General features: G+C 40.1%; 1 protein-coding gene across 3 annotated transcripts in view; it reads left to right on the plus strand.

Annotated features, from left to right (window-relative positions):
* The window catches only part of ACO1 (aconitase 1), a 105,398-nt gene that overhangs the window by 63,677 nt on the left and 27,150 nt on the right, over window positions 1–14,571 (plus strand). For all 3 annotated transcript variants that reach the window (XM_082244148.1, XM_082244150.1, XM_082244149.1), the window contains exons 9-11: window positions 3,857–3,957; window positions 7,062–7,178; window positions 12,141–12,300. In XM_082244148.1, coding sequence (XP_082100274.1) covers window positions 3,857–3,957; window positions 7,062–7,178; window positions 12,141–12,300 — 378 coding nt within the window. The remainder of the gene's footprint in view (window positions 1–3,856; window positions 3,958–7,061; window positions 7,179–12,140; window positions 12,301–14,571) is intronic.

Here is a 14,571-nt window from a genome sequence, read left to right on the forward strand (position 1 = left end):
AAGGTGGTCTCTGACTTTCATTAAAATGAAGACATTGTGTTGCCTTCCCTGTGCCCCAGGCCTAAACATCTGAAGGAAATTGCCTTGCATGCCTTGGATGTGATCTGGGCAATTTGGGTATACCTGGTAGCTACGGAGTCTTTCAGGAAGTTGGACTCTCTATTTGTGCTCACGGTTGGACCTCGCAAAGGGTTGTCCGCTTCCTCTGCGACCATTTCCAGATGGATCAGACAGACAGTGGTTCAGGCCTATTCCTTCAGGGGTCAGGTTCCGCCTTTCCCTGTCAAGGCGCACTCTTAGTGCCTCCTGGGTCTTCCGTCATCAAGCATAAGTGACCCAGGTTTGCAAGGCGGCCACCTGGTTGTGGGTGCACACATTTACAAAGTTTTATAAAGTGGATGTGTTGGCATCTGCGGATGCTTTCTTTAGCTGCAAGGTTTTGCAGACTTCTGTTTAGAGGATCTGATGCTGTTTGAGGGTGTACTGTTTGGCTAATGGTTAGCCTTGGGAATTTTTTTCTGTTTCCCACCCCTCATGTTTTAACACTGCTTTGGGACGTCCAAAAAGTCAAGAATGACAGGAGCTGTGTCCGTCAATAAACAAAAGAGAAAATGGGGTTTTAGACTTACCGTAAAATCCATTTCTCTGATGTTCATTGATGGACACAGCACCCCCCCCCTCTGTGGAGGTATAATTCTCCTGACACTGCTTGTAACAAAACTGAGTGACTATAGCAGGTAGAGGGAGTAGACCCCCTGGGACTGCCCATGGGTGTAGGCAGAAGCTTTTTATGCCTAGTGTCCTACTCCTGTAGGGGGCAGCATAACCCAATGGTCAAAAATGACAGGAGCTGTGTCCGTCAATGAACATCAGAAAAATGGATTTTACGGTAAGTCAAAATCCCATTTTCTTAATCAGTTTAGGCCAATATGCTACATATTTTTAGTAAAAAAGTCGCAATAAGCATATATTTATTAGTTTGCGCAAAAGTTATAGCGTCTAAAAACTATAGAATATATTTATGGAAGTTTTTTAATTGATTTTTTACTAGTAATGGCAGCGATCAGCGACTTATAGTGGGACTGCGATATTGCAGTGGTCAAATCGAACACGAATTGACACTTTTGACACTTTTTTTATGAACTAGTGACACTAATACAATGATCAGTGATAAAAATATGCATTGTTGCATTGGCACTGTACTAATGACACTGGCTGGGAAGGGGTTAACATCAGGGCTGATCAAATGGTTACCTGTGTGCCTAGCCAGTGTTTGTGTACTGTGTTGGAGGTGCTTTTACTAAGGGAGCGTATGGATCCATATCAATGCCTTCCCTACTGACAGAATGGCAATCTGCCTTGTTTACGTTGGCAGACTGCTGTTTTGCCTGTGTAACGAACGATCAGAGGGTGCCGGCGGACATCGAGTCCGTGGTAACCAGTGGTTTGCTCCCACTGTGCATAATCAAAGCGGGAGCGAGCCGTCAGCAGCCCGCATTTGTGCCTGCTACCTGGAAGTCCAGGGGTCACGTTTTATATATACATGATCCTGCACACAGCCGCCGCCCTTTAGCGGTAAAACTGCTATAGGGCAGTCGGCAAGCTGTTAAAATATAACTATAGGCAAAACTTTTTTTTTCATTATTTGCCTTTAGTTATAATTTAACTCTGCAAAACTTTCTTTCTTTCTTTTTTTTTTTTTTTTTCTTTTTTTTAAATGATTGAATATCAGAAAGAACAAAGTATGTTTGTATCAGCTACTGATTCATTTTTGATAAGACATTATAATATAGGATGATAATTCGCCTCTTTGTTTGGAAAATACACCCAGGCTCCCTTCACTGTTTTGTAATCACAATAATTAAACTTCGATTTTTACTGTGGTAAATGTATTACCTAATAGCTTTTATAAATTGACTTTGTGACACATGTTTATTGATTGCCCTTTTTTTTATTGCAAATTGCAGACTTAAGGTTTACTAGGTGACTAAGCTAAAATTGCGGTTTCAGGCAAAACAAGACTAACTTAACTACTTTGCATCCATAGCAATAATTTTTATAAATTCTAAAACACATATAAAATCTGATTTTTTTTTTTTTTTTTTTCTTTTTTTTGTAAGAAAATTACTCTGAAACACCCAACATTATATGTTTTCTGAAAGAAGAGACCCCGGAGAATAAAATGGTCTTCATTGCAATTTTTTATGCCCAGCTGTTAATCAGACGCATATTTTCAGGACAAAATACATTAAAATGGATTTTAGTGTATACAAACACAACATTATATATATATATATATATATATATATATATATATATATATATATATATATAATTTTTTTTTTGGTAAAAGATGAGGTTGCTTTGAGTATACGGTATATCAAACATGTCAAGACTCAAAGTTTCGTGGACCCATGAAATGGCCAAAACTACTGTGCCTAAAATAGGTCATAGGTAACACTTTTTAAAAGCCTTTACAGGTTATCTGTTAAGAGCTGATTATGAATTGATCTCTAGAATTATTGCTCTTATTCCACCGTTCATGCTGATACCTCACATGTGTTGTGCAATTGCTGTTTACATAAAAAAATCACACATGATTGCTTTTATGTTCAAAGGTTAAACTGGGTGCTTTTAATTTTGTCTTTTTATTTTAATAAAATTTTTTTTTTTTTTCTTTTACTATCATAAAAAGGCTAACAAGGCGACTAACTTTATGGAGATATAAGGGGGAGGTTTACCAAGGCTGGAGCACCCAGAATCTGGTGCACCTGTGCATAGTAACCAATCAGCTTCTAACCTTCAGTTTGTTCAGTCGCCTCCATTCACACTTGTGTGACTTGTCATGCAACTTTGAATGTCAAAGTCGCATGGCAAGTCGTTCCCCATGTTTTCCAATGATAACCATTCATATATGTGTGACTTAAAGTTGCAGCAACTTCGATTGGACATTGGCAACATCTGCACTGACAGTACCTCCTAGTGCACCCTATATAACCCCACCAATTCCATGGGACTCCAGTTGATGGGCCTTATCTCCAGTTGATGATGGGCCTCATCTCCAGTTGATGATGGGCCTCATCTCCAGTTGATGATGGGCCTCGTCTCCAGTTAAAAAAAAAAAAAAAAAAAGTTGCAGCAACTTCAAAGTAGTTCATGCACTACTTTGGTCTAGTTTTCTTGCAACTTGAGGGCCATAGACTTCAATGTTAACACTCAAAAGTTGCATGAAAGTCGTACCTGATTGTTATATAATGCAACAGTTGTCCATTATCATTGGTCGAATCCAAAGTCATATCCAAGTTGCACCCATCCAAAGTTGGTGCAGCTTTGGAGTTGTACAAGTGTAAATGGAGCCTAAGCTTTGACAATAAAACTTAGAAGCTTAATTTGTTACTTTGCACAGCTGCACCAGATTTTGTGTCCACCAGTTTTTGTAAATCTCCCCCTTAGGATCGTTGAGCTCCCTGATGTCTCCTCTGCCTTCCATTAAAGCTAAGTAAGCACAGAACGCGCTTGATTAGTTGCTTCCCAGGCTTTAGTACTCAGGGGTTGACCGCTATGAAACTGAAAGTGACTAAATCCTTGCTGCTTCCAGAATCATTCCTCCAAGGAGATTGGGTAATAGAGCCACATTTTTACCCCTTCCCTTCCCCCACCTTAAGTTGGAAAGGCAGCCATAGGAGATTGTACACATGCCACGGCTGCAATACTTTGTGACATATCTCTTCCTCACCACCTGTCAAACATCTCTGAAAAGTGATCCATCCATTGCATTTTAGAGGGTTGGTAAGGTCTGCCACAAATGTGACCATGCCCTTAGAAGTGGAATTAACATTAAATATTCTTTTTGCAGGTCGCGAGGAAGACAAAGTGAAGTACATTCAGCAGTACTTGGAAGCTGCTGGGCTATTTAGGGATTTCGGTAATACAGAGCAGGACCCAGATTTTACCCAGGTAAGATTTTGAAAGATACAGTATGACAAACTTCAAAAACAAATACAACCCCGAATTAAAAAAAGTTGGAATGCTTTCTAAAGCCTACATAAAAACTGAATGCAATGATTTGTAAATCTCATAAACCCATATTTTATTTACAATAGAAAACCTATCAAATGTTTAAACTAAGAAAATGTACCATTTTAGAGGGGAAAAAAACAAGATAATTTTAAAATTGATATCCGCCACAAATCTGAAAAAAAGTTGGATCAGGGCCATGTTTACCACGGTGTAGCATCCCCTCTACTTTTAGGAACACTCTGTAAACGCCTGGGAACTGAGAGCAGTTGCTGGAATTTCAGGAGAGGAATGTTGTCCCATTCTTGCCTGATATAGGTTTCTAACTGCTCAACAGTCCTGGGTCTTTTTTTGTTGTATTTGTTGTTGGTGCAGATGCACCAAATATTTTCTGTTGGTAAAAGGTCTGGACTACAGGCAGGCCAGTTAAGCACCCCTTCTACTATGAAGTCATGCTGTTGTCATAGATGCAGTATGTGGTTTGTCACTGTCCTGCTGAAATATGCAAGGCCTTCTACCCAATCATGTTACTGACCTAGCCTAATTAGTTTCAAAATGTTTTCCCAACTGATCTTTGTAATACAACTTACTTTGCCAGCTTTTTGTTGCCCTGTCTCTAGTTTTTGAGACATGTTGCTGCCATCTTCTTCAAAATGAACTTGCCTTTTTCTTTAAATAGTACATTTTCTTAGTTTTAACATTTTGATATGTTTTCTATTGTGAATAAAATATGAATTAGGGGTTTGAAAATCATTGTTATCTGTTTTTATGTAGATTTTACACACCATCCCAACCTTTTTGGAAATGGGGTGGTAGAAAGTAAACAGCTTATAATACTTGTATAATATGTTTTAATTTAACTACTTCGGCTCCGGAAGGTTTTACCCCCTTAATGACCAGGCCATTTTTTGCAATTCGGGGCTGCGTTGCTTTAACTGACAATTGTGCCTTTGTGCAACACCGTACCCAAATACAATTGATGTTCTTCTTTACCCACAAATAGAGCTTTCTTTTGGGGGTATCTGATCACCTCTGCGATTTTTAGATTTTGCGCTATAAACCAAAAAAGAGCGAAATTTTGAAAAAAAAAACACTATTTTTTACTTTCTGCTTTAAAACCTTTCCAATAAAAAAAAAAAAAAATTAAAAATCCAATTTTTTTTATTAGTTTAGGCCAATTTGCATTCTGCTACATATTTTTGGTAAAAGAAATCCCAAAAAGCGTATATTGGTTTGCGCAAAATTATAGCGTTTACAAACTACTGGATAGATTTATGGACTTTTTATTTATTTATTTATTTATTTTATTAGTAATGACGGCGATCGGAAATTTTTATCGGGACTGCGACATTGCGGCGAACAGATCAGACCCCTAACTGCCATTTTTTGGGGACCAGTGACATTATGCATACATAATACAGTAATCAGTGATAAATAATATCCACTGTTACTGTATAAATGACACTGTCAGGGAAGGGGTTAACACTGGAGGTGATCAAGGGGTTAAATGTGTTCCCTTTTGTGCTTACTAACTGTGTGGGGGGATGGGTTGGACAGAGGCAGAAAAAGATCGGTGATTCAGTTTAGCTGAATCACACGATCTTTCCATGCCTCTTTGACAGATGACCTTCCTGCTTTGTTTACATAAGCAGGTGGCTCTTTTGTCATTCTAGCCGAAGATCGCGGGAGGCCGGAGGCGATCGAGCCCGCTCCTCCCATGGTCTGGCTCCCACTGTGTCTAATCACACACACGCGCGCCGCCTAAACTGCGTGCACATAATCACGTAGATCTACATGATTATGCACAGCCGAGCCGCCCTGCCGCAGCAAATCTGCGTGGGGCGGTCGGCAAGTGGTTAAAGATCTATACTAAATTCAGCTTGTCCTGTACAGTTAAGCTTGCCTTAGGCCCCTTTCACACAGTTGGACCGATCAGGTCCGCCTGTCCGTTTTTCAGGCGGACTTGATTGGGCCACCCATTCTCCTCTATGGAGAGGCGGCTGTCAGCAGAGATGTGTCTGCTGACACCCGTCTGTAATCCAATCCACCAAGATTTGCTTAAAACAGATGGATGGTGATACGTTCACCATCTGTTCAGCGGATGGGATCGAATGAAAACTGACATTCTGTCCATTTTCATCCAATCCCACCATAGAGGATAGTGGGACTCTGACAGGTCCATCTCTGCACAGTGAACAGAGATGGACCTGTCATCCGCCTGCTCCGCTGGGATCAACAAAGCTAGCGGAGCCCGCCGAGGGGATCCGCCCCGTGTGAAAGGGGCCGTACACCTGTGGGATTTATTTCAGAAGATTTTGTTTGAAGAATGTTTGTTCCATTATCTAATAAAAGATAAAGGGACCTTAACTGGTTTCAACCAGAGTGCGCAAAAAAAAAATCAACAAAAATCTTCCCTCCTTATCCTTTTGATTTTTTATTTTTTTTTTGTCTAATTGGGACCAAACAAATTTCTTTCATTGAATTTGCTCCCAGACAAGAAAAAGTTGTAACTAGTCTTATGTGCATGCACTTGTCAAAGTAAATCCGGACATGAAATATTTGTTCTCTGAAAATTGGAACTTTGACATGGTACTTGAAATAAAAGCCAACTTTCTGGCAGTGCAGTGCTTGCTGGGAAAAAGTAGTTTGACCGCAGTCTGCACATCTCATTTACTATGCATTTTTTGAAAGCATTTTTAAAAATTGAAAAATTATATTGGAGTGTTTTTTTGGTTTTTTTTTTACCTAATACGCTCAAATTCAGCAACAGCCTGTTCCTTTTTATTGAGTGCCTGAGGTTTTACTACAACCTTTTGTTTTTTATCTACTATATATCTAGGTTAATCAGCAATCATTACAAACTGCTAAATGCAGATTGCACTTACCCATCAAAACCAATTAGATTTCACACTACTGAAGCTAAAAGATGGGCTATGTTTGCTGTGGTTACCAAACTGTGTTGCATGCATTGTTTTGTTGAATAAGACTGATTATGTTCAACTCTGATATAATATTCTGCTCCATAATTCTTCTGGTCAATGCAGGTGGTAGAGTTGGACCTCAGCACAGTGGTGCCTTGCTGCAGTGGACCAAAGAGACCCCAGGATAAAGTATCGGTCTCTGACATGAAAACTGACTTTGAAAGTTCTCTTGGAGCAAAGGTGAGATAGACTGGGTAGTACTACCTGATTATCAGAAACAGAGAGGAAATTAATTTTGATTGCCCATAGTTATTGTGACCAAATCAGAAAGCTTACAAAATTCAGACTCTGCTCATTCAAAGTATCTAAAATACACACACTGTATATGGAAAATATATTGCACCAAAGAATAACACCTAAAATAAAATTATATAATTCAGTATTTCATTTTGAAATTACTAAAATAATCCACGTAATACATTGCACACAATTTTATGATTGAATAATGTCTCCAAACCACAATATTCACCAACATATATTATATGTCATATATTTAAAAGCAAGTATAACAACAACGTATAAGGTGTGTTACACTCGCGCTATTAACGTGTGTCTTCCAATAATCAGCTTGTATGGCTGCTGCTGGCTCTCTATAGCTTATTCATAGCTATTGAGCAAAAATACATTGATGGGTGAATCGTGCTGCGCTGCCAATTAGAGAAGTAATATTCTATATATCAAAGCGCGGTGACTCAATAAAACCAATCCAAGTGCAAATGAATCACAAACAAAATCGCCAAAGTGCACTGTGCAATTATGTAAATTCAAGAAAGTGAATACTGTTTCATTCCAGATGTTCATAAATAAAACCATATAATAACTAAAATAAAAAATAATAATAAAATTACATGGTGTATCCCTTCACCATTAATATTGAATGTCCATGTAAAACTCTTTCCTTTATCCAGGTGACACCGCTGTGCTCTCTAGCCTCTCACCGAATTCTGCTTAAATAAGCATGTAGGATTATCTTCCCATTGATGTTGCTGTATATCCTGCTCGCCACTACGTGTCCTCTGTACTGTTCCCCAATGCTCTATTTTAAATGTTGGTAATGAGTGCTTTCTGAGACTTCTAGGGATCCTCTCATTATATAATTCAGGATGGGGTATATACAAGATAATTTCATGGTGTAGTAAGTTTTTAGAAGAATTTATTTAAAATAAGCAGCTAAAACTCACATTTAAAACCACATATACGGCAACAATCCACGAGCGCCATACTCATTTCCGTGTTTACATCACTTCCAGTAACCTCCACTCACGCCCTACGCGTTACATGACGCCCACGCGACTTCTTTAGGGGCTAACGGAGGTTGTGATTGATCTCCTTATATAGTTTAAACAGAGAGCGCCACTCGGAATACAGTATGGCACAGTATGGTAAGGAAGAAAAAGAGCTCTTGTCAAACCCACCAAAGGTCAGGATAGCCACTGGCCCCATGAGGATGTATGTAGTCCAAGGGATCCGCTGCTCCACTTGGTCGAGGGATTGGCAAAATCGGCTGTTTCTGGGAGCCAGGAATCTTCCCATTCCCGTAGGTCGCTGGGCACCAATGGCAAGGAATAAGGTCAGCACCTGGGGAAGGATAGAAGCGTGATTGACATGTTTCGGAGCCACCCAGCTCCTTAAAGCCTGTTTGCCTCTACAGTGCATTGCGAAAGTATTCGGCCCCCTTGAACTTTGCGACCTTTGGCTTCAAACATAAAGATATAAAACTGTAATTTTTTGTGAAGAATCAACAAGTGGGACACAATCATGAAGTGGAACGAAATTTATTGGAAATTTCAAACTTTTAACAAATAAAAAACTGAAAAATTGGCTTGCAAAATTATTCAGCCCCTTTACTTTCAGTGCAGCAAACTCTCTCCAGAAGTTCAGTGAGGATCTCTGAATGATCCAATGTTGACCTAAATGACTAATTATGATAAATAGAATCCACCTGTGTGTAAGCAAGTCTCCGTATAAATGCACCTGCACTGTGATAGTCTCAGAGGTCCGTTTAAAGTGTAGAGAGCATCATGAAGAACAAGGAACACACCAGGCAGGTCCGAGATACTGTTGTGGAGAAGTTTAAAGCCGGATTTGGATACAAAAAGATTTCCCAAGCTTTAAACATCCCAAGGAGAACTGTGCAAGCGATAATATTGAAATGGAAGGAGTATCAGACCACTGCAAATCTACGAAGACCTGGCCATCCCTCTAAACGTTCAGCTCATACAAGGAGAAGACTGATCAGAGATGCAGCCAAGAGGCCCATGATCACTCTGGATGAACTGCAGAGATCTACAGCTGAGGTGGGAGACTCTGTCCATAGGACAACAATCAGTCGTATACTGCACAAATCTGGCCTTTATGGAAGAGTGGCAAGAAGAAAGCCATTTCTTAAAGATATCCATAAAAAGTGTTGTTTAAAGTTTGCCACAAGCCACCTGGGAGACACACCAAACATGTGGAAGAAGGTGCTCTGTCAGATGAAACCAAAATCAAACGTTTTGACAACAATGCAAAACGTTATGTTTGGCATAAAAGCAACACAGCTCATCACCCTGAACACACCATCCCCACTGTCAAACATGGTGGTGGCGGCATCATGGTTTGGGCCTGCTTATCTTCAGCAGGGACAGGGAAGATGGTTAAAATTGATGGGAAGATGGATGGAGCCAAATACAGGACCATTCTGGAAGAAAACCTGATGGAGTCTGCAAAAGACCTGAGACTGGGACGGAGATTTGTCTTCCAACAAGACAATGATCCAAATCATAAAGCAAAATCTACAATGGAATGGTTCACAAATAAACATATCCAGGTGTTAGAATGGCCAAGTCAAAGCCCAGACCTGAATCCAATCGAGAATCTGTGGAAAGAACTGAAAACTGCTGTTCACAAACGCTCTCCATCCAACCTCACTGAGCTCGAGCTGTTTTGCAAGGAGGAATGGGCAAAAATTTCAGTCTCTCGATGTGAAAAACTAATAGAGACATACCCCAAGCGACTTACAGCTGTAATCGCAGCAAAAGGTGGCACTACAAAGTATTAACTTAAGGGGGCTGAATAATTTTGCACACCCAATTTTTCAGTTTTTTTATTTGTTAAAGTTTGAAATATCCAATAGATTTCGTTCCACTTCATGATTGTGTCCCACTTGTTGATTCTTCACAAAAAATTACAGTTTTATATCTTTATGTTTGGAGCCTGAAATGTGGCAAAAGGTCAAAGTTCAAGGGGGCCGAATACTTTCGCAATGCACTGTATTTGTAGTGAACAGTCAGTATTCACAGAGGTGGCATGTGGGCAGTGTGGGGTTGATATGTGGCTGTCTCATCGGCCAATTCGGCATTATGTGCATAAATACAAATATTTAATAAATGTATTGCATTGCCGCAAGGACATAAAGAATTAAAAACAATGCATAGTGTTGGCATAACATAATTATAAACCATTATTAAAAAAAGTTTTTTTGACGTATATACTGTATGTTGAAAATCTTGGGAGAATAAATCAGATCTAAACCCCAAAATAAAAATGTAATATTGCAGCTTACCAGTCCTTAGGTTTGGTGGTTGCATCAGTTTTCATTTTTAGGCTAAGAAAGAGAAAATACATGATCTTGCCAATGCATGTTGGTCTTTGTCTCTTCCTGTAAAAAGATGAAAAAAATGTTATTCTTTTGATATTCACTATTCCCTTCAACTGCCATGTAGTAGAGAGGCACAACAAAAATGCATGGAAACATAGCTGCCCCCATAGATCTAATGAAGACAAGAGTGTAGTCATGAAGGAACAGAAATGTGTCACTGACAAGACTGGTAGGTGAAATTTAAAGCGTATGTTACCCTAAAAAAAAAAAATTGATCCTGTTCCCATAAAGCATGTTATACAGCACAATGCTTGTGCTGTGTCATTTGGCCCCTTCATTTGGTCCCTTCTATCACCTAAAATACCTGGCTTATCCTGCCAGTTTCTACCCTCCCCTCTGTACACTGACCAAGGTGTATGATGGCTGCTGTGCCCTGACACCCTGGTCCGTGTACGTGCCTCTGTCATCAGCAGCCCTGCTCTCTGCTCACCTGTGTCCTCCTCCCCCCTTCCCTCCCTACCTGTCAGCTCTGTGTCACGGCCCGCCCACCCCTCCTGCTGCTCCTCTCCTCTTCTCTTCCTCTCCCTCTCCTCTCTCGCTCCCTCTCCTCTCCTCCCGAGTGACATTAGCAGGTGAATCTCGGCCCCGCCCCCTGCAGCTGTCAGACGGGGAGAGGAGAGAGCCATCCAGTCATGTGATCGCCGAACAGCACACTGAAATCGGGTATATACAGCATTTTTTTTAAAAAATACATTTTTTAAAAGACAGAGAAAGCAACACACAGACTTAGGAGGCAAACCAGATTATATAAGGTCCTGCAAGTGGCTTAAGAACCACTTTAAAGTAAAAAAGGCCTGATAAGCAAAACTAATGCAACCACCACATCTAAGGACTGATAAGCTTCTATAGATTACATTTTTGTTTTTGAGTTTAGATATCTTTTATGTCCATCTTTGGCTGATCTTCTGTTTTTTTTCCACCTTAAACATATAATACAAATTTCCTTCAACTTTTCAGAGAATACTGTTACCTTATGGCAAAAGGAAACCATCCTTGTCTTGAGAGTATTTAGGGACATGAAGTGATTTTGGCAATAACGTCATATATTGTTCACACCATTTAAATGTGGTCAGATTCTATACACGTTACCTTGAATGAATAAATATCTATATTTTCAGATCCTTCTAAAATCTTTAGGCTGTAATGAATGTATAAGCCCTGGTTTACACCAGTGCAGCTTTGGAATCTTGCTACTTCGGCGCAATTTTAAAGACGCAGATCAGTGCGATTTGCACCTCCCCGATTTCATTGTGACTTTAACAGAAGTCTTTGCAAGTTGCAATGAAATTGGGGAAAAAAGTAGTTCAGGGACCTTTTTTCAAAGTTGCTGCGACATGAGTCGCAGCAATTTGAACGGTTCCATTGCTGGCAATAGGGTGCGACTTTTCATTTGAATTGGAAGTATCAAATTTCATCACAAATTGCACCAGTGTGAATGAGGGCTTAAACATCATAATGCTGGTTAATCAATGTGCTCATTGCAGTTTTTTCCTCTGTTACAGCAAGGCTTTAAAGGTTTTCAGATACCTCAGGGACACCATAATGACAAAGTTAAATTCTCCTATCAAGATGTTGATTATGAACTCAACCATGGCTCTGTTGTCATCGCTGCTATCACGAGCTGCACAAACACCAGCAACCCTTCTGTCATGCTGGGTGCAGGTGAGTTTCATGGGCCTGTGTTCATAGGTGCTCACTGCAAACTGCACTGCAGGTAAATGTGCTGGGAGTGAAGCTGCAGCGAGGAAATTATCAAATCTGAGACTCTTATTTAATGACCTTTAAAAACCAAAATACGTTTTATGGAAAAAATTTAATATAGTGAAGCGCTGTAAACATTCAACATAAAAATTGTAGTGACCATTTATATGTGTTTAGGTACAAATTCAAATGTGATAAAATTCAAAATAATATAATCCACATCTGTGATGCATTAATGTTCCCTTGTGCTTTAGTTTAATAAATATTCTGTGATATAAAGAAAATTCTGTGGCTGATCATTCATCTTCACCTCTGTGTACCACTCCAAAAAACTTGTGCTCTCACCTTCTTTAAATGACCTGCCTATCATAGACACACAGAACACTTTTACCCTCTATTGGGGACAAATGGTACCATCTATACTATTAGACTCCTCTTCATAGGTGATATCACTCCGAAAAAAAATCATACACCTCTCTCAAAGTGCTTTCCATAAAAATTCAGCTTATTTACTAAAACAAATAAAACCATATACACTCACATGTTCATTTAAATTCTTTGTGCACGGAAGTAAAGCGCTTTTCTTTATATATACAGTGGGTACGGAAAGTATTCAGACCCCCTTACATTTTTCACTCTTTGTTATATTGCAGCCATTTGCTAAAATCATTTAGGCTCATTCTTCTTCCTCATGAATGTACACATAGCACCCCATACTGACAGAAAAACACAGAATTGTTGACATTGTTGCAGATTTATTAAAAAAGAAAAACTGAAATATCACATGGTCCTAAGTATTCAGACCCTTTGCTGTGACACTCATATATTTAACTCAGGTGCTTTCCATTTCTTCTGATCATCCTTGAGATGGTTCTACACCTTCATTTGAGTCCAGCTGTGTTTGATTATACTGATTGGACTTGATTAGGAAAGCCACACACCTGTCTATAGAAGACCTTCCAGATCACAATGCATGTCAGAGCAAATGAGAATCACGAGGTCAAAGGAACTGCCTGAAGAGCTCAGAGACAGAATTGTGGCAAGGCACAGATCTGGCCAAGGTTACAAAAAGATTTCTGCTGCACTTAAGGTTCCTAAGAGCACAGTGGCCTCCATAATCCTCAAATGGAAGACGTTTGGGACGACCAGAACCCTTCCTAGAGCTGGCCGTCCGGCCAAACTGAGCTATCGGGTGAGAGAGGTAAAGAAGAACCCAAAGATCACTGTGGCTGAGCTCCAGAGATGCAGTCAGGAGATGGGAGAAAGTTGTAGAAAGTCAACCATCACTGCAGCCCTCCACCAGTCGGGGCTTTATGGCAGAGTGGCCCGACGGAAGCCTCTCCTCAGTGTAAGACACATGAAAGCCCGCATGGAGTTTGCTAAAAAACACCTGAAGGACTCCAAGATGGTTAGAAATAAGATTCTCTGGTCTGATGAGACCAAAATAGAACTTTTTGGCCTTAATTCTAAGCGGTATGTGTGGAGAAAACCAGGCACTGCTCATCACCTGTCCAATACAGTCCCAACAGTGAAGCATGGTGGTGGCAGCATCATGCTGTGGGGGTGTTTTTCAGCTGCAGGGACAGGACGACTGGTTGCAATCGAGGGAAAGATGAATGCGGCCAAGTACAGGGATATCCTGGACAAAAACCTTCTCCAGAGTGCTCTGGACCTCAGACTGGGCCGAAGGTTTACCTTCCAACAAGACAATGACCCTAAGCACACAGCTAAAATAACGAAGGAGTGGCTTCACAACAACTCCGTGACTGTTCTTGAATGGCCCAGCCAGAGCCCTGACTTAAACCCAATTGAGCATCTCTGGAGAGACCTAAAATGGCTGTCCACCAACGTTTACCATCCAACCTGACAGAACTGGAGAGGATCTGCAAGGAGGAATGGCAGAGGATCCCCAAATCCAGGTGTGAAAGACTTGTTGCATCTTTCCCAAAAAGACTCCTGGCTGTATTAGATCAAAAGGGGGCTTCTACTAAATACTGAGCAAAGGGTCTGAATACTTAGGACCATGTGATATTTCAGTTTTTCTTTTTTAATAAATCTGCAACAATGTCAACAATTCTGTGTTTTTCTGTCAGTATGGGGTGCTATGTGTACATTCATGAGGAAGAAGAATGAACTTAAATGATTTTAGCAAATGGCTGCAATATAACAAAAAGTGAAAAGTTTAAGGGGGTCTGAATACTTTCCGTACCCACTGTATATATAAAAAATTCG

Source organism: Pelophylax lessonae, assembly GCF_965119305.1.
Source record: "Pelophylax lessonae genome assembly, chromosome: 1".
Classification (NCBI taxonomy): domain Eukaryota; kingdom Metazoa; phylum Chordata; class Amphibia; order Anura; family Ranidae; genus Pelophylax; species Pelophylax lessonae.